The sequence below is a fragment of the Cervus canadensis genome, chromosome 21, assembly GCF_019320065.1.
Source record: "Cervus canadensis isolate Bull #8, Minnesota chromosome 21, ASM1932006v1, whole genome shotgun sequence".
NCBI lineage: Eukaryota > Metazoa > Chordata > Mammalia > Artiodactyla > Cervidae > Cervus > Cervus canadensis.
Window position 1 is genome coordinate 20,267,633 of NC_057406.1, and position 21,202 is coordinate 20,288,834.

The following is a 21,202-nucleotide window of genomic DNA, read 5'->3' on the forward strand; positions in this document are numbered from 1 at the left end:
GCTGGAGAAGGTGTGGAGGAAAGGGAACCCTGTGGCACTGTTGGTGGGAATGTAAATTGATACAACCACTATGGAAGATGGTATGGAGATTCCTTAAAAAATGAGGAATAAAAACACCGTAAAACCCAGCAATCCCACTCCTAGGCATATACCCTAAGGAAATCAAAATTGAAAAAGACACATGTATCCCATTGCTCATTGCAGCACTATTTACAATAACTAGAACATGGAAGTAACCTAGATGTGTATCAACAGATGAATGGATAAAGGAGTTTTGGTATGTATACACAGTGAAATATTACTCAGCCATAAAAAGGAATGGGTTTGAGTCAGTTCTGAGGTGGATGAACCTAGAACTTATTACACAGAGTGAAGTACGTCAGAAAGAGATAGATATATATCATATTATCATATTCTAACACACCTGTACAGAATCTAGAAAAATGGTACTGAAGAATTTACTTACAGGGTAACAGTGGAGAAACAGACATAGAGAATAGACTTATGGACATGAGGAGAGGGGTGAGATGTATGGAAAGAGTAACATGGAAACTTACATTACCTATGTAAAAAAGATAGCCAATGGGAATTTGCTGAATGGCTAAGAAACTCAAACAGGGCCTCTGTATCAAGCTGGGGCAGGGGCGGGAGGGCGGGGGTGAGGGATTTGGGAGGGAGGTTCAAAACGGAGGGGATGTTTGTATTATACCTATGGCTGATTCATGTTGAGGTTTGACAGAAAACAAGAAAATTCTGTAAAGCAATTATACTCCAATTAAAAAATAAATAAATAAAAAGGGAATGAAGTTTTTGTAGAATACTTACACTTAGAAGCAAAAAATGCTGATATTCCCAAAAGGATGACACATATAATTCCTAGTGTTATTGCCACAATACATCCAGAAGATGCTGCTTGGAATGCTGTCAAAAGAATGTGTAAAGTGAAGATAAAGTGTCGCAAGGCTACAATCTAGTTAATATCATCTGAGCTTTTGTCTCACAAAAGCATACAGGTTAAGAATGAATTAGCACTGTCATGAAATAGCTATTGTAACCCACTCAGTTCACAGGGGTATCATTTCACTTATTTTTTTAAAAAAGCTTACCATCTCTTAGAAGTATTTGCCTCTGTTTTTCAATCATTGGTGCTCCCAATTTAAACATTATTTGGAGATGTAAGGGAAATGAGGGGAAGGGATGTAATTTTTCCATTTCTTTCCAAAGTGACATTTACTTTTTTAAAATCACCAATCTGTTCGTTCTTATCTTACAATATGCATGATATTTCCCTTATTTGGAACTGTGCATGTGTGTTCAGTCATGTCTTTGTGACCCCATGAACTGTAGTCCTCCAGGCTCCTCTGTCCATGGAATATTCCAGACAAGAATACTGCAGTAGGTTTCCATTTCCTACTTCCTCTTAAGTCTTATTACTTCTACAGTAGAAAAGAAAAATACCAATAATAACAATATTGATTTTAAAATTTAGATGACTGCTGGATCCCATCTTAGTTGGTATTCAGAGGAGGCATGTCGTAAGAGAGTGTCTCTGAGTCAATAAACATAGAACTAAGAAATACTAATTACTACAGTCAATTAAGACCTACTCAAGATTCAACTGAAAGACTAAGGGAAGAAATCGCTTGCATTTCTATATACTAACAATGAAAAATCAGAAAGAACAACTAAGGAATCAATCCAATTCACCATTGCAACAAAAAGATTTAAATATCTAGGAATAAACTTACCTAAGGAGATGAAAGAACTGTACACAGAAAATGATAAGACACTGATAAAAAAAAATCAAAGATGACATAAACAGATGGAGAGATATTCCATATTCCTGGGTAAGAAGAATCAATATTGTGAAAATGACCATACTACCAAATACAATCTACAGATTCAATGCAATCTCTATCAAATTACCAATGGCATTTTTCATAGAACTAGAACAAAAAATTTCACAATTCATATGGAAACACAAAAGATGCCAAACAGCCAAAGCAATCTTGAGAAAGAAGAATGGAGCTGGAGGAAGCAAGCTTCCTGACTTCAGGTTATACTACAAAGCTATAGTCATCAAGACACTATGGTAATGGCACAAAAACAGAGATATAGACCAATGGAACAAGAGAGAAAACTCAGAAATAAACCCATACATCTATGGGTACCTTATTTTTGACAAAAGAGGCAAGAATATGCACTGGGGAAAAGACAGCCTCTTCAATAAATGGTGCTGGGAAAAATGGACAGCTACAAGCAAAAGAATGAAATTAGAACACTTCCTAACACCATACAGAAAGATAAACTCAAAATGGATTAAAGACCTAAATGTAAGACCAGAAACTATAAAACTATAAAACATAAGCAGAACACTTGATGACATAAATCAAAGCAAGATCCTCTATGATTTACCTCCTACAGTAATAGAAATAAAAATAAAAGTAAACAAGAGGGACCTGATTCAACTTAAAAGCTTTTGCACAGCAAAGGAAACTATAAGCAAGGTGAAAAGAAAGCCCTCAGAATGGGAGACAATAATAGAAAATGAAATAACTGACAAAAGATTAATTTCCAAAATATACAAGTAGCCCATACAACTCAATACCAGAAAAACAAACAACCCAATCAAAAAGTGGGAAGATCACCTAAACAGACATTTCTCCAAAGAAGACATACAGATGGCTAACAAACACATGAAAAATGCTCAACTTTGCTCATTATTAGAGAAATGAAAATCAAACTACAATGAGATATCACCTCACACCAGTCAGAATGGCCCTCATCAAAAAGTCTACAAACAGTAAGTGCTGAAGAGGGTGTGGAGAAGAGGGTGTGGAGAAGAGAGAACACTCTTGCGCAGTTGATGGGAATGTTAAATTGATACAGCCACTATGGAAGACTGTGTGGAAATTCCTTAATAAACTAGGAATAAAACCACCATATGAATCAGCAATCCCACTCCTAAGCATATACCCTGAGGAAACCAAAATTGAAAGAGACACATGTTTATTGCAGTGCTATTTACAGTAGTTAGAACATGGAAGCAACCTAGATGCACATCAACAGATGAAAGGATAAAGAAGTGGAGGTATATATACACAATGGAATATTAATCAGCCATAAAAAGGAATGCATTTGAGACAGTTCTCATGAGGTGGATGAACCTAGAACCTATAATACATACTGAAGTGAGTCAGAAAGAAAAAGATAAATACCATATTCTAACACATATATGTGGAATCTAGAAAAATGGTACTGAAAGAATTTATTTACAGGGCAACAGTGGAGATACATAGGGAATAGACTTATGGATATGGGGAGAGGGGAGGATAGGGTGAAATGTATGGAAAGAGTAACATGGAAATTTATATTACTATTTATAAAATAGATAGCCAATGGGAATTTGCTCTATGGCTCAGAAAACTGAAACAGGGGCTCTGTATCAACCTAGAGGGTTGGGATGGGGAGGCAGATCGGAGGGAGGTTCAAAAGGGAGGGGATATATGTATACCTATGGCTGATTTACTTTGAGGTTTGACAGAGAACAGCAAAATTCTGTAAAGCAATTATCCTTCAATAAAAAAATAAATTAATTTTTTAAAAAAGAGGCTAAGGGAAGGACTCCCTGGTGGTCCAGTGGTTAAGACTTCGCCTTCCAATACAGGGGCTGCAGGTTTGATCCCTAGTCAGGGAGCTAAGATCCCACATGCTTCAAAGCCAAAAAACCAGAACATAAAACAGAAGCAATATTGTAACAAATTCAATAAAAGACTTTAAAAGGGGTACACTTCCAAAAAAAAACAAAAAATCTTCAAAAAGAAAAACAGGCTAAAGGAGAAATTCCAGACTATGGCAATGGAGAAGGGAAGAAATAGCAAACACACTATAAGTCCTAGAAAGTCCTCTGAAGAAAAAAGCAGGTAGAAATTTGAAGGCAACCCTGATCTTATGTCCTGCTTTCATTTTGCTTAGGCAAGTCACAGTCACATCTAGTCTGAACTATCACAGAAGTCCTCTGACTGGTCTTCCTTTAGCACAGTGACTCAAAGTAGACACATACTACTGAAAAATATTTTTAATTAGTTGAGTGAATCACTCAGGGACAAACTGAGAAATTGATTATGTGGAAATTGTCCTGGTAGAAATTTCTTCTTTTCCATACCTCAAGAAGAAAATTGTGTAGTTTGGGGAAGAAAGTATTATTTGGAGTATTCTTTACATATAATTGCATATTTAATTAGTAATAACTCTCAAAAATTGAAAGATTATCATGTGGTAATGGCTCTTATAATCTCATTTAGTCCCAACAATCACTCTAAGATTGTTACTATTCTTATCTTACAGATGAAGAAACTGAGGTGTAGATACTGGTAATTAGGTAACTGGCCAACTGTTAGGTCAGTTACAAATTGGCACTTGCTGGCATCTACCTCTGCAAGGAATAAATCATGTACAGCTGCAGCTGCTGACTTTCAACACTCCCTGAAAGGAGTTCAGGGTGGAGAGCAAAAATGGGGCAACCCTGTACTCTGGTGTGGAGGGGGCGGGGGATGGGGAGGGAAAACTGGCAAAACAGGTCTTCAGATAGTCAGGTATTTTTAGAAGCTGATTTTATAAGCCCAATTCTTCTAGCTCCTCCTATGTAGAAAAGCACTAAAATCCTTCATGGTGATGACTGTTCCTCATGAGATTAGCAGAAATCTTCTGGGAAAATATGTGCCTGATTGCATGTACTCTCCCTTCACAAAAATCATATATATACTGACCTTCCTTCTGTCTCTTTGGAGAAATTTCTGAGTTATCTGAGGTGCTGTCTCCTGGGCTACTGTCCTCATTTTGCCTCAAATAAAACTTAACTTGTAACTCTCACATTGTGTGTTTTTTAAGTCTACCATTACATTGCTAATTATTGATGGAATATACTACAACCCAGTTCTGACTACAAAATGCATTGAGCTTTGCCCCCAACTTCTTGTGATGATAGCTTGAAGTGAGGTGCTATTTTAGAGGAAAACAGGTATTTTTCTAAGAGAAATAATCTCAAGTTTAGTTTAGAATACCTACCTGTTGGATCCCTGAAAGTCAGAAAAACCCTGAGCTTTCTGCAAGAAATAGGCTATTCTCTCTTCCACACTGCCCTCAAAATCTCCAATGAGGTCATCCAGATAATTACTTCCACATTGCATAGTTTGAATAAATAGGATTAAAGAGCATTTTTTCTCATAGAAGACACATTAAAATTTAGGTACAATAATAGTTCTGGTGTTCTCTATGGTCTCCTAGAAGATAATGAAAAATTCTCAATGGTCTAACATTCAGAGCATGATGGAAATTTAAAATCTCACACATACCTTTATTTCTGTCATGTTCAGGAATTCTTTGTATTTGTTGAGTTGTTTGGATCTGAGGCTGAGAATGAAATCCTGCATTCCTGTAAGGCCTTTTTAACCTGTTATTCTGTGTTGCTTTATAGAAAAAAATGTCCTCAGCATTAATTAGCATATTGAGACAATTGCAGGAATAATCATTATGCCAGAGAAAAAAATACAGACCAGGGTGAGATGTGTTGTATCAAGAAACATTGTTCCTCAGACAATCAGGAGCAGATTGCACCTCCACATCCCCACCCACCCTCAGGATTGCTTACCCAGATTTTAGAATCTGGCAACATCTCTGGTTAAGATAAAAAGAGATTCAGCATGCATTTTAGAGCATGGGTTCCAGAACCAAGATTTCCAGGTTTAACCCTGGTTCTATCACTTATTTATGGAACTTAGGTTAGGCAACTTATTTAAATTCTTTATGACTTTTTTTTAATAAAATGAAGATAATGACAGGCTGTAAGTCATTAAATAGCTATGAGAACTTAATGGATTAATATGTATAATGTGCTGAGGACCTTGCGTGTAGTAAGTTTCTATTAAATAGAGGAGGAATAGAGGGCTATAATGAGAATTCCAAGATGACTGTAACTATGCTTTGCCCAGAAAATTTCTGAGACCTAGTACTGCTCCAAAAATATATAATCAGCAGTTCCACATCTCAGTAAGCACTTAACCTTTACTTTTAAATAAAACACAACTAATTGTATTTGTTTTTGCTTTTAATTTTTTACTGTCCTCTTGTTTCATTCTCCAAAGTCCAGGGCATTTCTCCAGTTGACCACATCAAGAAAGGAAATATTCTAGCATTGTTAATTTATACTTAGTTAAGTTCTTCGAATTTTTTAAGTGTAAAAGGGCCCCGAAACCATGACATTCTTTTCAAAATAACTTGAAATATTTATATATTTAGTGACATCATTGAAGGACACTTTTAAATGACTATGTGTATAAATCTCCAGTCACAATATCACTATACATACAGTGTAGAAGCTCTACACTAGTCCAAAGGTAATAATGCAGAAATTGTATTGAGATCACATTTTAAGTAAAGAAAAAAAAAATCCAGTCTCTAGATTGAATACAGAACTATTTCTAATCAAGCAAAGGGAAAAAAAGTGCAAAAGAAAAATATGCCAAAGTAACAAACGTGATTTACCTCAGATATTGGAAGTGACAGTAGTTTTTTTCTAAAATGGGAATATATCTGTTTCCAAGTAGAAAAATACATGGCAAATTAAGATTAAAATATTTGTGTTTAAAAATAAAGGGTATATGTTAATAAAGGATATATGTAAATGAGTTCAATTTAAGATACTAGGAGAAAATAAATGATAAGCAAAATTTCATTCAATAGAAAGTAAATAAACATAAAACAGGATCTACACATTTGAAACTGGTTCTTTTAAAAGAGTAATGAAATTCCTGACTACATGGATAAAAAGAAAGAAGGTAGGAATTAATCATATAAGGAATGGAGAAAAGACCAAAAATAGAAGAGAATTCAAAGATAAAAGCCTTATTCATTTAAGCAAATATTTATGAGCACACAATGTGGTCCAGCTACTCTTCTAAGCATCAGAAATAAAGCAGGTTTAAAAAAAAAAAATCCCTATTCTTATGGAACTAATATTACCAACATGGGGTGGGGGGGCATGAAGGAAAGGTGGGTAATAATTGAATAAGTTTTTAAAAATTATAGTTTAGTAGAAAATGGTAAGAAATAACTCAGGAAAGAAAGATACAGAGTGCTGAAGGGTTACAATTTATTTGAAAATTTAGATGAAATGAGCAAATTCAATGAAACATTTAATTTACCAAAACTTATTCCTGAAGAAAAATTCTTTACGTTTAACAGATACTAGGATACAGCAGATGTTTACAGACTGGTGTATTTTCAGGTTGGTTGAGCTTGTGCCATGCTGGTTGTGAATATTTTGAATCTCATACCTGCCCATAGCCATTAATGAAAATGAGTCTAAAATATTCTCACAAAGAAAGCAATAGTTTCATACTGTTTTAAAAGCAAGTCCTAAAAGTTAAAAGAACAAATTATCCTAATATTACATAAATTCTTATAAACAATAAAAACACAAAAGTAGCATGAAGTCAGAGTGAGAGACAATCCACCATTTATTTTGTGAAGCTAGGAAGTCCTGCATCTGAGATAAGAGGAGAAAGGATATTCCTCCTTACCTTTCCTGTTATCACTCACAGTTTTCTTGATGTCACTTCCGAGTTGTTTTTGTGTTTGTGTGTGCAATCTTTTTTCTTTAGTTTTTTTTTTTGGCAGTGTTTGGTCTTCATTGCTGCATGGGCTTCTCTCTAGCTGCAGCGAGCATGGGCTACTCTCTAGTTGCGGCGCACAGGCTTCTCATTGCAGTGGTTCCTCTTGTAGAGCAGGGGCTCTAGGTACACGGGCTTCAGTAGCTGTGGCTCGTGGGCTTGAGAGCACAGGCTCAGTAGCTGTGATGCACAGGCTTAGTTGCTACGTGGGATCTTCCCACATCAAGGATCAAAACTGTGTCTCCTCCATTGGCAGGCAGATTCTTCACTGCTGAGCCACCAGGGAAGCCCTGTGTGTGTAATCCTCAATTGATTTGTATTCAGTATCTGTCTTTGGCCCCTTCTCTTCACCTGCATAATTTTTTTTAAATTTTTATTTTATATTGGAGTATAGTTGATTAATAAAAGTGTTAGTTTCAAGCATACAGCAAAGTGACTCAGTTATGCATGTACATGTATCTATTCTTTCTTAGATTCCTTCCCCATTTAGGTTATTATAGACTATTGAGCAGTGTTCCCTGCACTATGCTGATGAGTGATGTCTGCTGTCATGGCTTCATCTGTCACTTACATCCCTTTTGTTGTTCAGTTGCCAAGTCATGTCCAGTCCTTCACAACCCCATGGACTGCAGCACACCAGGCTTCTCTGTCCCTCACCATCTCCCAGAGTTTGCTCAAGTTCACATCAATTGAATCAGTGATGCCATCCAACCACCTCATCCTCTGTTCCCCTCTTCTCCTTTTGCCTTCAATCTTTCCCAGCACCAGGGTCTTTTCAAATTAGTCAGTTCTTCCCATCAGGTGGCCAAAGTATTGGAGTTTCAGCTTCAGCATCAGTCCTTCCAATGACTATTCAGGACTGATTTCCTTTAGGATGGACTGGTTGGATCTCCTTGCTGTCCAAGATATTCTCAACAGTCTTCTCCAACACCACAGTTCAAAAGCATCATTTCTTTGGCACTCAGCCTTCTTTATGGTCCAACTCTCACATCCATACATGACTATTAGAAAGACTATAGCCTTCACTATATGGACCTTTGTCAACAAAGAGATGTCTTTAGCTTTTTAACACAGTGTTCATGTTTGTTATAACTCTTCTGCCAAGAAGCAATCATCTTCTAATTTCATGGCTGCAGTCACCATCTGCAGTGATTTTAGAGCCCAAGAAGAGGAAATCTTACATCCTGTGTGTGTGTGTGTTGGTCACTCAGTCATGTTGGACTCTGATGACTTCCAAATTTCTATGCTTAGACACTATTGGTTTTCTAATCTGCAGGCTCACACATTCATCACAAGTATTGAAAACACGTTGTCCAAAGCTATCCTCCTCACCTTGAGGCCCCTCCATCTGCCTTTCATATCCTGTCGAATGGCACCATAATTGACCAAGTCTCCCAAGTCAAAAGCCTAGAGATCATCTTGATTTCTCTGTCCTTTTACTCCCTTCATCCTACAATTTAAGAAACCTGATGATTCTACCCCATTAAGTCTCTCTGCTAAGTTCTCCCATTCCCATCCCTAATGCCACAGCTGTATTCTGAACACCGCTTTCTTTCCCAGATCCCTTGTAAGAGGTTGGCCTCCCTGCCTTCAGTCTCCTCAGTCCATCCAAATCCTGCTGGTTACTGTTCCGTCACCCCCACATGTCTATGCCTTATCTTCACCTGGAACATTCCTCCACTTCCTTCTCCATCAGACTTATCCCAATCAAGGAGTCTTTTCTGTTTAATCCACTTTTATTCTTAACCCAAAACTGCATCCTCCTTTGATCTCTCATCACCTCATTTATATTCTTATATACCATTTGTTCAGAGCTGTATACTTGCCATCTCTCTTGCTGCACAGTAAGATCCTTAAAGGCATAATTTCTCTCTTTTATCTATGCAGCATGAATCCTATCATAATGCTTAACACATGGTTCCATGCAAAAAATAATCGTTGAATGAAGAAATGAATGATGATCTTAATGAATGAAAGTTCATTTGAAATATATTTATTGAGCATATATACCAGACACTATTCTAAGTACTGATGATATATTACTTAACCTGGCCTTGTGGCAGTTCTTTTGCAATAGGCATGTGATTAATTATATTATGAATGGAATAGAAATGAGTCCGAGGAAGACAGGCTTCAAAACAGATATTGATTAATGCTAACACTGTCAATTTCACACTTAACTTTCCTCTCTTCATATCCTCCAGAATTAAATTTTGGAGAATAATAGGACTTTTCCATTTAAACCAGGATAATAAGAATACAAACACACACACACACACACACACACACACACACACACACACACACGTATGACAGCTTCTGTAAACAGAAACTCCAAAGTAAAGATCTTATGAAGTCTAAATATATATGCAAATATTTACCTTCTTCTTGAAATATTTCAGGTCTCTCACCTGTCCGCCGATCAGGAGCAACACGTGTTAACTTCACATACTCTGTCTTCTCTCCATCATTTCCTGGGAAATAAAGTAGAACAAATTCCATTCTCATCATAACAAGTGGATAAAATAACAGTCTGTGTTATAACTGAAATGGAGGTTAATAAACATTTTTTAAAAGATATCAATAATTCTAAAATGATATCTTAATAAAAGACTATAACAATTAATAACCATATAATATCATGCTTTATGGATAAGAATTTACTAAGTACTTACTGCTATATGTGTACTGAAAATCAACATCTTCAATGTTTCAATGTAGCATTCTGCAACCTCAACTTAACAATTGAATAAAAGTGTTGAAAAAAGAAAGTTGGGCATATTGCTAAGAAATTAAGGCAACAATAGTAACTTCTGAGTTGTCGGTTTTTGTTTTTTTGTTTCCATTTATTTTTATTAGTTGGAGGCTGATTACTTTACAATATTGTAGTGGTTTTTGTCATACATTGACATGAATCAGCCATGGATTTACATGTATTCCCCATTCCGATCCCCACTCCCATCTCCCTCTCCACCCGATTCCTCTGGGTCTTCCCAGTGCACCAGGCCCGAGCACTTGTCTCATGCATCCAGCCTGGGCTGGTGATCTGTTTCACCCTAGATAATATACACGTTTCGATGCTGTTGAATCTAGACATCTATACTGTTTATTATCATTGTTTATAACCAAAGAGTTGATCACATTGAACTGATATTTTTATAAATCAAGTCAAACATCCTGTCCAGAACATGCTGATCTGTATGTATTTAGAGCTAAACAATAATAACAATGAAAAAGAATTCCTCAATAAATAATTATTAAAATGTGCTCTGTATGGAAATCTGATATTCAGCTCTCCAAATGTGTGCAGGCCTTTGCGCTCATCCATTTCATTAAATTTCTGGGAGTTGACTGTCATTTTTAGACATAGTCAGTGACTATAATCTCTTCAGCAATGTGATAATAATAACAATAACGAACAACTCACAATGTCCCAGGTACTATTCCAGGTATTTATATGCATTCATTTATTTAATCCTCACAACAATTCTGTATAATAGAAACTATAAAGTTATATATCCCCATTTTATAAAAGTGTAAATAGAGGCACAGAAAAATCTACTGAGCTTTACATACATACATGGAAAAACAAATTCAAGTAATAATTATAAGTGCACAAGATACATGACTATATTCATATGTTTCTGGTAAAAAATTTAATTAATGATAAGAATATGTGACTTATTCCAAAAGTTTCCTAGGCACCATTTGTCTCTTGCTGGTGTTTGTATATGTATCTGTGTAACTCGTAGACCAAATTTCATTAAATGACAATAGAAAAAGAAAACTCAAATATCCTGCCATTATCATCAATGTAATCATTGTTCAAGATGTATACTTTACAGAAAACTATCTACAAAATCTACTACAAAACATGCAATGAAGCTTAATTCCCAAGAGCATAGGATAAATTATTAAACTGTACTTATGGCCAGTTATCCTGAGATCATCTCACCTCTGTGTGGTTTATGCCTCATGGTTTGGTATTCCAAGTTCTGGCAAGGAGTCTGTCTCATGAACCAAAAAGTTAGCAAAGTGACCTTATGAGCAGAGTAGGAAGAGTCTCACTGCTCTGTGATGTCTCCCACACAGGAAGCCTCCCCTTAGAGTCACATTCATGCTGTTCTTCCTTCACACAAGAGGTTAAAGGATGAGGATATTTAAAGCGTGCACAATATCAGATAATAAGGTCCTGTGTTCAACTAGCACATTTGAATCTGAGACCCACTATGGCTGAGCTATGATAATAGATGCATGAGAAGGTAGAAAATTTGACATTTTTTTTTTCAGAATTCTGGCCAATTTTATTTTAAGGATTGGATGCACCTTTTAAGGGATCTCTAACTTAAAAGGTGTAATTTGTACAGAAGCTCTTAAAATTATTTGTGTTTTTCCATGAAAGCAACACATTCCTTAATTAGCTCATTTAATGTGCATTTACTGATCATGTAATTTTATGCCAGGCTATGCTCTAAATTCTGAAAACAGAGCAGTCAACAAATATATCAAGTAAATTACCTCTTGGCTCATGGGATTCATATTACAGTGAGGTGGTGGACAGTAAACCAGTAAGTCAAGGGCATACTATACTAAATTGTGATTTTTAAAAACTAAGAAAAACATATTGGAAAAGAGGTGATAGTTTGGGGATAATAATGGAAGACCTCACTTGAGAAGGAAACACTTCAATAAAATTCTGAAAGATACTACAGGAGATCATGAGTCTAAATATATAATAGATTGTTAACTCCATGAGAATAGAAAGCATGTCTTATTATTCACGATATCAATAATTGAATAAATACATTTAGAGAAACTTCTATGTGTTTACCATTTTGTTAATCAATGAAATTATTTGGTATTCATAAACAAATGATAAATTATGAAAAAGAGATAAAATATATATGAATTGGGCTTCCCTGATGGCTCAGGGGATAAGAATCCACCTGCCAAGGCAGGAGACACGAGTCCAACACTTGGGTTGGGAAGATTCCCTGGAGAAGGAAATAGCAACCCACTCCAGTATTCTTTCCTGGGAAATCCCATGGACAGAGGAGCCTGGCAGGCTACAATCCATGGAGTCTCAAAGGAGTCAGAGTGTACTTACCAACTGAACAACAAAGAAGAGATAAATCAAAATTATTGAGAAAGAGATAAAAATACATTTGAATAGTTTAAGGCATTTCAAATATGTGAGTTGTACTTTATTTCTTAAGTTATTTCTTAGGTACCTTCCTATAACTCTAGCTATCCTCTCTTTTTATTTTCTAATTTTATACTCTAATGTATTCACTCCACTGAAACCACCATTTGACTTAAGCCAATCCCTTGCCCTCTCTGACCAGTTCTATCACTCTCACCTTCTGTCTTTCCAAATTATAGTGGGCTAAACGTTATGTATCTGTAAGGTTTCAGATGAAAAAATTAAATGACTTATTTAAGAAAGCTTTTGTTGATTCCTAAAAGATGCTGCTGTTAAAGTGCTAAACCCAATATGTCATCAAATTGGAAAACTCAGCAGTGGCCACAGGACTGGAAAAAGTCAGTTTTCATTCCAATTGCAAAGAAAGGCAATGCTGAAGAATGTTCAAATTACCACACAATTGCACTCATTTCACATACAAGCAAAGTAATGCTCAAAATTCTCCAAGCTAGGCTTCAACAGTATGTAAAGAGAGAATTTCCAGATGTTCAAGCTGGACTTAGAAAAGTCAGAGTAACTAGAGATCAAATCGCTGACATCCACTGAATCATAGAAAGAGCAAGAGAATTCTAGGAAAACATCTACTTCTGCTTTATTGACTATGCTAAAGCTTTTGACTGTGTGGATCATAAGAAGCTGGAAAATTCTTAGAGATGGGAGTGCCAGACCACCTTACCTGCCTCTTGAGAAACCTATATGCAGGTCAAGAAGCAACAGTTAGAACCAGATATGGAACAAAAGACTGGTTCCAAATTGAGAAAGGAGTACATCAAGGCTGTATATTGTCACCCTGCTTATTTAGCTTCTATTAGAGAACATCCTGCAAAATGTTGGGCTGGATGAAACACAAGCTGGAATCAAGATTGCTGGGAGAAATATCAATAACCTCAGATATGCAGATGACACCACCCTTATGGCAGAAAGCAAAGAGGAACCAAAGAACCTCTTAATGAAGGTGAAAGAGGAGAGTGAAAAAGTTGGCTTAAGACTCAACATTCAAAAAATGAAGATCATGGCATCTGGTCCCATCACATCATGGCAAATAGATGGGAAAACAATGGAAATAGTGACAGACTTTATTTTCTTGGGCTCCAAAATCACTGTAGATGGTGAGTGCAGCCATGAAGTTAAGATGCTTGCTCCTTGGAAGAAAAGCTATGACCAACCTAGAGAGCATATTAAAATGCAGAGACATTACTTTGCTGACAAAGTCCATCTAGTCAAAGCTATGGTTTTTCCAGTAGTCGTGTATGGATGTAAGAGTTGGACCATAAAGAAGTCTGAGCACTGAAGAATTGATGTTTTTGAACTGTGGTGTTGGAGAGTCCCTTGGATTGCAAGATCAAACCAGTCAGTCGTAAAGGAAATCAATCCTGAATATTCATTGAAAGGATGAATGCTGAAGCTGAAGATCTGATACTTTGGCCACCTGTCGGGAAGAGCCAACTCATTTGAAAAGACCCTGATGCTGGGAAACACTGAGGGCAAAAGAAGAACAGAGTGACAGAGGATGAGATGGTTGGATGGCATCACCAACTCAATGGACATGAGCTTGAGCAAGCTCCGGGAGATGGAGGACAGGGAGGCCTGGTGGTCTGCAGTTCATGGGGTTGCAAAGAATCAGACATGACTGAGCAACTGAACAACAACAAAGTTAGGTTATAATCTTTTTACATGCTCCCATTCCTCCAAATATTTCCCATAATAAAAATAGAATACAGGGGACTTCCTTGGTTGTCCAGTGGTTAAGACCTCACACTTCCAGTTCAGGGTGTGTGAGTTCAATGCCTGGTTGGGGAACTAAGATCCCACATGCTGCACACTGAGGCTAAAAATGTAAAAAAAAAAAAAAAAGTATGCATTAGAATTATTGCTTAATAGTCTCATTAGATTCTATCACCCAAGAGGTGTGAGTCTTACCTGACTTTCTCATTAATATATTCTTGCAATTCAAAGGATAATGCACATTATAAACACTGAATACATTTATGTGGCATTATCTAATAGACAAATAATCTTTGACTCTTTCTACTGAAATAGGGTCTCTTATCAACTTAGATTTTTATTTATTTGAGATCAAAGTTAAACCTAGGAATTTCATAAAGCTTTTAATATAAAGGTTCAAGCATCTCCCTAAATAAATATCATATTCATTTAAAATTTACATGCAATGATTGTCATCCTTTTCAAGAGTATAGTTTGATGTGTTTTAACACATATGTAGTTTGTACCCACATGCATAACAGAGATAGAGAACATTTCTATCTCCCAAAAAGTTGCCTCATGCCCCTTTGTAGACAGTCCCATCACATCAACCTTGTCCCTGACAACTACTAATCTGATTTTTTTCTCTATAAGCTTTCCCTTTTCTGCAATATGAGTGAATTCATAATGATGTTTAGGTTTTTTATTATGACTTCTTTCTCTTTTCACAATGCTATTGAGACTTATGAATATTGTTGTATACATCAGTATTTCATTCCTTCTTATGGCTGAGATTATTCCATTGTATAAATCATTATTCATTTAACAATTGTTCTATTGCCATTCCTTCACAAGTTGGTGAACATATGAACTGTTTCTGGTGATAATGATAAAGTCATAACATTAATGGTATAGGGTTTTGTGTGGATGTCTGTTTTCATTTCTCCAGTGTGAATTTGTTGTTATTGTTTAGTCACTCAGTTGTGTCTGACTCTTTTGCGACCCCATGGACAGTAGCCCACCAGGCTCCTCTGTCCATGGGATTTCCCAGGCAAGAATACTGGAGCAGGTTGCAATTTCCTTCTCCAGGGCATCTTCCCAACCAGGAGATCAAACCCACATCTCCTGCATTGGCAGGTGGATTCTTTACCACTGAGCCACCTGGGAAGCCCCTAGTGTGAATACCTAGGTATTCATTTCTGGGTCATATGGTAAGTGTATATTGAACTTCATTAGAAATGTCTGTTTTCTAAAGTGGCTGTAGCATTTCACATTTGTATGAGGATTTTCAGATATCCCACACCTTCACCAGCACTTGGCATTGTTCATATTTTAAATTTTAGCCATTATGATAGGTGCATGTACCTTGTTGTGGCTTTAATTTGCATTCACTAATAACCAATAATTTTTCTAACCATCTTTTTGTCATCTGTAGATCTTCTTTGGTAAAGTATCTATTCAAATTATTTAACCATTGCTAATTGAGATTTATATAAACACACCATCAGTTGCTTATCACATGAGCCTCTCCATTGGGCAGCTCACAACATGGCAGCTGGCTTCCCTCAAGGTGAGTGAGTGAGAGAGAGCGCGCCCAAGACGGAAGCCTATTGCAGCACTACTTACAATAGCCTTGACATGGGGAAAAAAACCTAAATGTCCATCAGCAGAGGAACGGATGAAAAAGACATGGTGTATGTATATGTATATAATGGAAGGAACTAAATGGAATTTATTATTAATGGAAGCTGTTATATTAATGGAAGCCATTAAAAGGAATGACATCGTGTCATTTGCAGAGTGTGAATGGACCTAGAGATTATCATAGAGTACAGTAAGTCAGAAAGAGAAAAACAAATACCATATATTAAGGCATATATGTGGAATCTTGAAAATGGTACTGATAGATTTATTTGCAAAGCATAAATAGAGACACAGAAGTGGAGAACAAATGTATGGACGCTGAGGCAGAGAAAGGGGGAGGGAGGATGAACTGGGAGATTGGGATGGACATATAGACACTATCGATATTATGTACAAATAGATAACTAATGAGAATCTAAAGTTTAGCACAGAAAACTCTACTCAGTGCACCGTGGTGATGTAAATGAGAAGGAAACCCAAAAAAGGAGAGGATATGTACACATATGGATGACTCATTTTGCTGTACAGAAGGAACTGACACAGACGTGTAAAGCAACTCTACTCCAATTAAAAAAGAAGCAAATGCTTCTTGGCTGAGCAAGCAGAATGGAAAACAGCCTAAATTGTCTAACTGAAGATGAACTCACTGACTTTTACCATTCAAGCTTTGTTCTTCAGGATCCCACCAGCATGTATTTACCATCTTGTGTGGCTGGAGATGTCTGAGCTCTGTGATCAAACTGCTAGCCTGAGATCTGGAGACTGGTGCTTCACCTAAGCATCAGGAGTACATGTTCTTCTCTCCTTAACTGCTGCATTAAGGGAAAAAATAAATTTCTCTAAAGAGAAATGGACACATATTTTAAAATATGTGGAAGTCTAACCAAAGAAGTGACATATTGTTATTTTTACCACGTTTCCCAAGTGAGGCTTCCCTGGTGGCTCAGACGGTAAAGAATCTGCATGGGAGACCCAGGTTTGATTCCTGGGTCAGAAAGACCCCTCGAAGAAGGGCATGGTAACCCACTCCAGTATTCTTCCCTGGAGAATCCCATAGACAGAGGAGCCTGGCAGGCTACAGTCTGTGGGGTCAGAAAAAGTCAGACACAACCGAGTGAATCTCTGTCTGTCTGTGTCCCAGGTGGCTCAATGCTAAAGAATCTGCCTGACAATGCAGGAAACAGTAGCAGCAACAGCATACTTAGAAGAGAACCACAAATCAACACTTGTGTAGTTACAGAAGGGCAAAAATAGAAGACAGGAATCACAAAAGGCCACTTTAGAGGCTGCCTACCACACTCATATAGAAATATAGTTATACATGGACTATATAACCTATACATTTCATACAATTACTTATTACTTGTCATAGCTCTTTTGTAGATTCTTTGAGTAAACTATGTACAATCAGAAGCTCTGCAAATAAAAAAATTTGTCTTTCATTTTTTTCTAGTCTATGCATTGTATTTCTTATTCTTGATCAACTACATGGGCTGGAACCAATATAACTTTAAAAAAGGTAGGGAGAGTGTGTATCCTGGCTTTGTTTTCAATCTTAGGAGTAAAGGATTCAGTCTTTCACCTTTAAGTATGATGTGAGATACAGTTTTGTTTTGTTTTGTTTTTCTTTAGGTGTGATTGCTAGCAAGTTATCTTTGGTTCACAACTTTCTAAGACCTTTTATCAAGAATGAAAGTTGAATTTCCTCATGTATTTTTCTGTGTGGGGGCTTCCCTGGTGGCTCAGCAATAAAGAATCTGCCTGCAATGCAGGAGTCGAGGGTTTGATCCCTAGGTTGGGAAGATTCCCTGAGAAGGAAATGGCAACCCACTCCTGTACTCTTACCTAGAGAATACCAGGGACAGTGGAGCCTGGCACACTACAATCCATGGGGTCTTAAAGAGTTGGACACAACTTAGTGACTAAATAACAGCAACATAGTTATTCTTTTATACTGTGTTGAAATTGAGAATTACATTAACTGGTTTTCAAATGTTGAAACAAAATTGAATTCCTGGGACAAATCCCAGTAGGTCATGATGTGTTAGTAATTTTTATATTGCTGGATTGGATTTGCTAATATTTTGTTAAGAAATTTTGATCTAACCAGGACAGGGTCTGTAATTTTTTTTCTTTAATTTTTTTTTTTTTTTTTTTGTGGTGAATGCTGGTGAATGTTCCATGCTCCATGTGCACATGAAAAGAATATGCTTTTTCTATTGTTGAGTAGACTATCAGACTATGTATGTCTGATATGCACTTTGGTTGCAAAGTGCTCTTTCAGATTTTCTAAATCCTTACTGCTTTTTTTTTTTGCCTAAATATCCTGAAAAATTGCTGATAGAAGTATGGCAAAGTGTCCAAATGAAATTGAGGATTTGTCTATTTCCCCTTTCAATTATATCAATTTTTACTTTATATATTTTCAAATTCTTTTATTGGGTATATATGCACTTTGAATTTTTAGGCATTTTAATATGCTGATTCCGTCAACATTATGTAATATGTGTCTTTATCCCTATAGTAGTTAATGAAATTTTCTTTCAGTACTACAAAGAATGTCACTTTATCACCTTCCAGCTTGCATACTTTCAGGTGGGAAATCCATGATTCTTACTGTCTCAAAGCTCTTGGATGATCTGTCAAGTTTCACTCTTTTTTTATTCTTTGTGACTCACTTGGGATATTTCTGTTGATCTATCTTCAGGTTTACTAGGATTTTTTTTCTCTCTCTCATGTGTCCAGTTTTCTGACAAGCCCATGGAAGGGATGATTTATTTCTGATATCATAGTTTCTCCCATCTGATATTTCCATTTGACTCTTTTTTATATAATCTCCATCTCTCAGATAAAATTTCCCCATATACTCATGTATGCTTTCCTAAGTTTCCACTAGTGTTTGGACAAGTTAAAAGTTATTCTCAAAAAGTTTCATGATGCTAATTCCAACATCTTGAGCATACCTGAGTTTATTTCAGCTGTGTGCTTCCCTTGCAGCTCAGTCAGTAAAGAATCTCCTGCATTGCAGGAGACCTGGGATCGATTCCTGGATTGGGAAGATCCCATGGAGAAGAAATGGCAACCCACTCCAGTATTCTTGCCTGGAAAATCCCATGGACAGAGGAGCCAGGCAGACTACATGGCGTCACACGAGTCAGACATGACTTACCAACTAACCACCACCATTTTAACTTTTGGCAGTGGGTCATTTTCTTCCTTTTTTGCATATGTGTGTCAAATAATTTTTATTAAATGGCAAACATTGTATGTTTGGCCAGAAAAAAGATACCTCTTCTGTAAGACTAATAGTGTGGGACCTTGGGCTGGTTTATAGTTCATTGTTTCTAAGGTCATCTTTGTTACATGGTCATCCATAATGACCATTTTCAGCAATACGGTGCTGCAACCTAATGCTTACTGTGGGGTCTTGGTGACTGAAGGTTTTTTCTGAGTGTTTTTTTTTTAATCTTATTTATTTTAATTGGAGGCTAATCACTTTACAATATTGTAGTGGGTGGGTGTACATGTGTTCTGAGTATTTTGATTAAAGTCTACAATTTCAGCAGATCTGAAGGGGGTCTCTCTCCAAACTCTTGCCATCCTCCAGTGGTAAGCTTCTATAGCTTGTAACATCAAGTATGACAGTGTGGGAGACAGGAGAAATTCGAAGTTCTCTTGATCTAGTCTCAGTCTCAGACAGGTACTGTCTGCCTTAGCCTTGGGAGTGTGGCTTTCTCAGCATTCCTGCCTCTCCTCCTCAGTAGTCAAGCTCTTTCTTGTATCTGTCAGGGTCTTAGGCAGGAAAGAGTTTCCCTCTCTTCTGTAGGCATGGCAGAACCTGGTTTTACATATAGTATGTGGAATCCTTGGCCCTAGAGAGTTCTCTGCTTTTCTCTCAGGATTAAAGATAATTTTATTCTAGTCTTTCCTTGGCAGCATCATCTTTTTGTCTAGGACCAGTGATGAGTTGCCTGCTCTGCCTTGAGCAGTAGAAACTGCTGTTTGTGACTTGGTGCAAGGCTTGTGGTGGGAGCAATTGTGGTTTCCTTTCCTTTCAGTCCAGTTCAGTTCAGTCGCTCAGTCATGTCCGACTCTGTAACCCCATGAACCGCAGCACGCCAGGCCTCCCTGTCCATCACCAACTCCCGGAGACCACCCAAACCCATGTCCACTGAGTCAGTGATGTCATCCAACCATCTCACCCTCTGTTGTCCCTTTCTCCTCCTGCACTCAATCTTTCCCAGCATCAGGGTCTTTTCCAGTGAGTCAGCTCTTTGCATCAGGTGGCCAAAGTATTGGAGTTTCAGCTTCAATATTGGTCCTTCCAATGAACACCCAGGACCAATGTCCTTTAGGATGGGCTGGTTGAATCTCCTTGCAGTCCAAGGGACTCTCAAGAGTCTTCACCAACACCACAGTTCAAAAGCATCAATTCTTCTGTGCTCAGCTTTCTTCACAGTCCAACTCTCACATCCATAATGACCACTGGGAAAACCATAGCCTTGACTAGACAGACCTTTGTTGGCAAAGTAATGTCTCTGCTTTTTAACATGCTGTCTAGGTTGGTCATAACTTTCCTTCCAAGGAGTAAGTGTCTTTTAATTTCATGGCTGCAGTCACCATCAGCAGTGATTCTGGAGCCCAGAAAAATAAAGTCAGCCACTGTTTCCACTGTTTCCCCATCTCTTTGCCATTAAGTGATGGGACTGGATGCTATGACTTAGTTTTCTGAATGTTGAGTTTTAAGCCAACTTTTTGACTCTTCTCTTTCACTTTCATCAAGAGGCTCTTTAGTTCTTCATTTTCTGCCATAAGGGTGGTGTCATCTGCCTATCTGAGGTTATGATATTTGTCCCGGCAATCTTGATTACAGCTTGTGCTTCCTCCAGCCCAGTGTTTCTCATGATGTACTCTGCATATAAGTTAAATAAGTGGGTGACAATATACAGCCTTGACGTACTCCTTTTCCTATTTGGAACCA

The 21,202-nt window shown here is 37.2% G+C and overlaps 1 protein-coding gene across 4 annotated transcripts in view; it reads right to left on the bottom strand.

Moving 5' to 3' along the window:
* LOC122423573 (C-type lectin domain family 7 member A-like) overlaps positions 1-21,202 on the bottom strand; it is an 81,876-nt gene that overhangs the window by 42,218 nt on the left and 18,456 nt on the right. For 2 of the 4 annotated variants that reach the window (XM_043440750.1, XM_043440749.1), the window contains exons 3-5: positions 10,052-10,144; positions 5,355-5,468; positions 826-921 (exon numbers count right to left, since the gene is read on the bottom strand). In XM_043440750.1, the coding sequence (XP_043296685.1) occupies positions 826-921; positions 5,355-5,468; positions 10,052-10,144 (303 nt within the window). Of the gene's footprint in view, positions 1-825; positions 922-1,106; positions 1,303-5,354; positions 5,469-10,051; positions 10,145-21,202 lie in introns of those variants that run through there. The other 2 variants (XM_043440751.1, XM_043440752.1) reach the window with 2 other exon arrangements.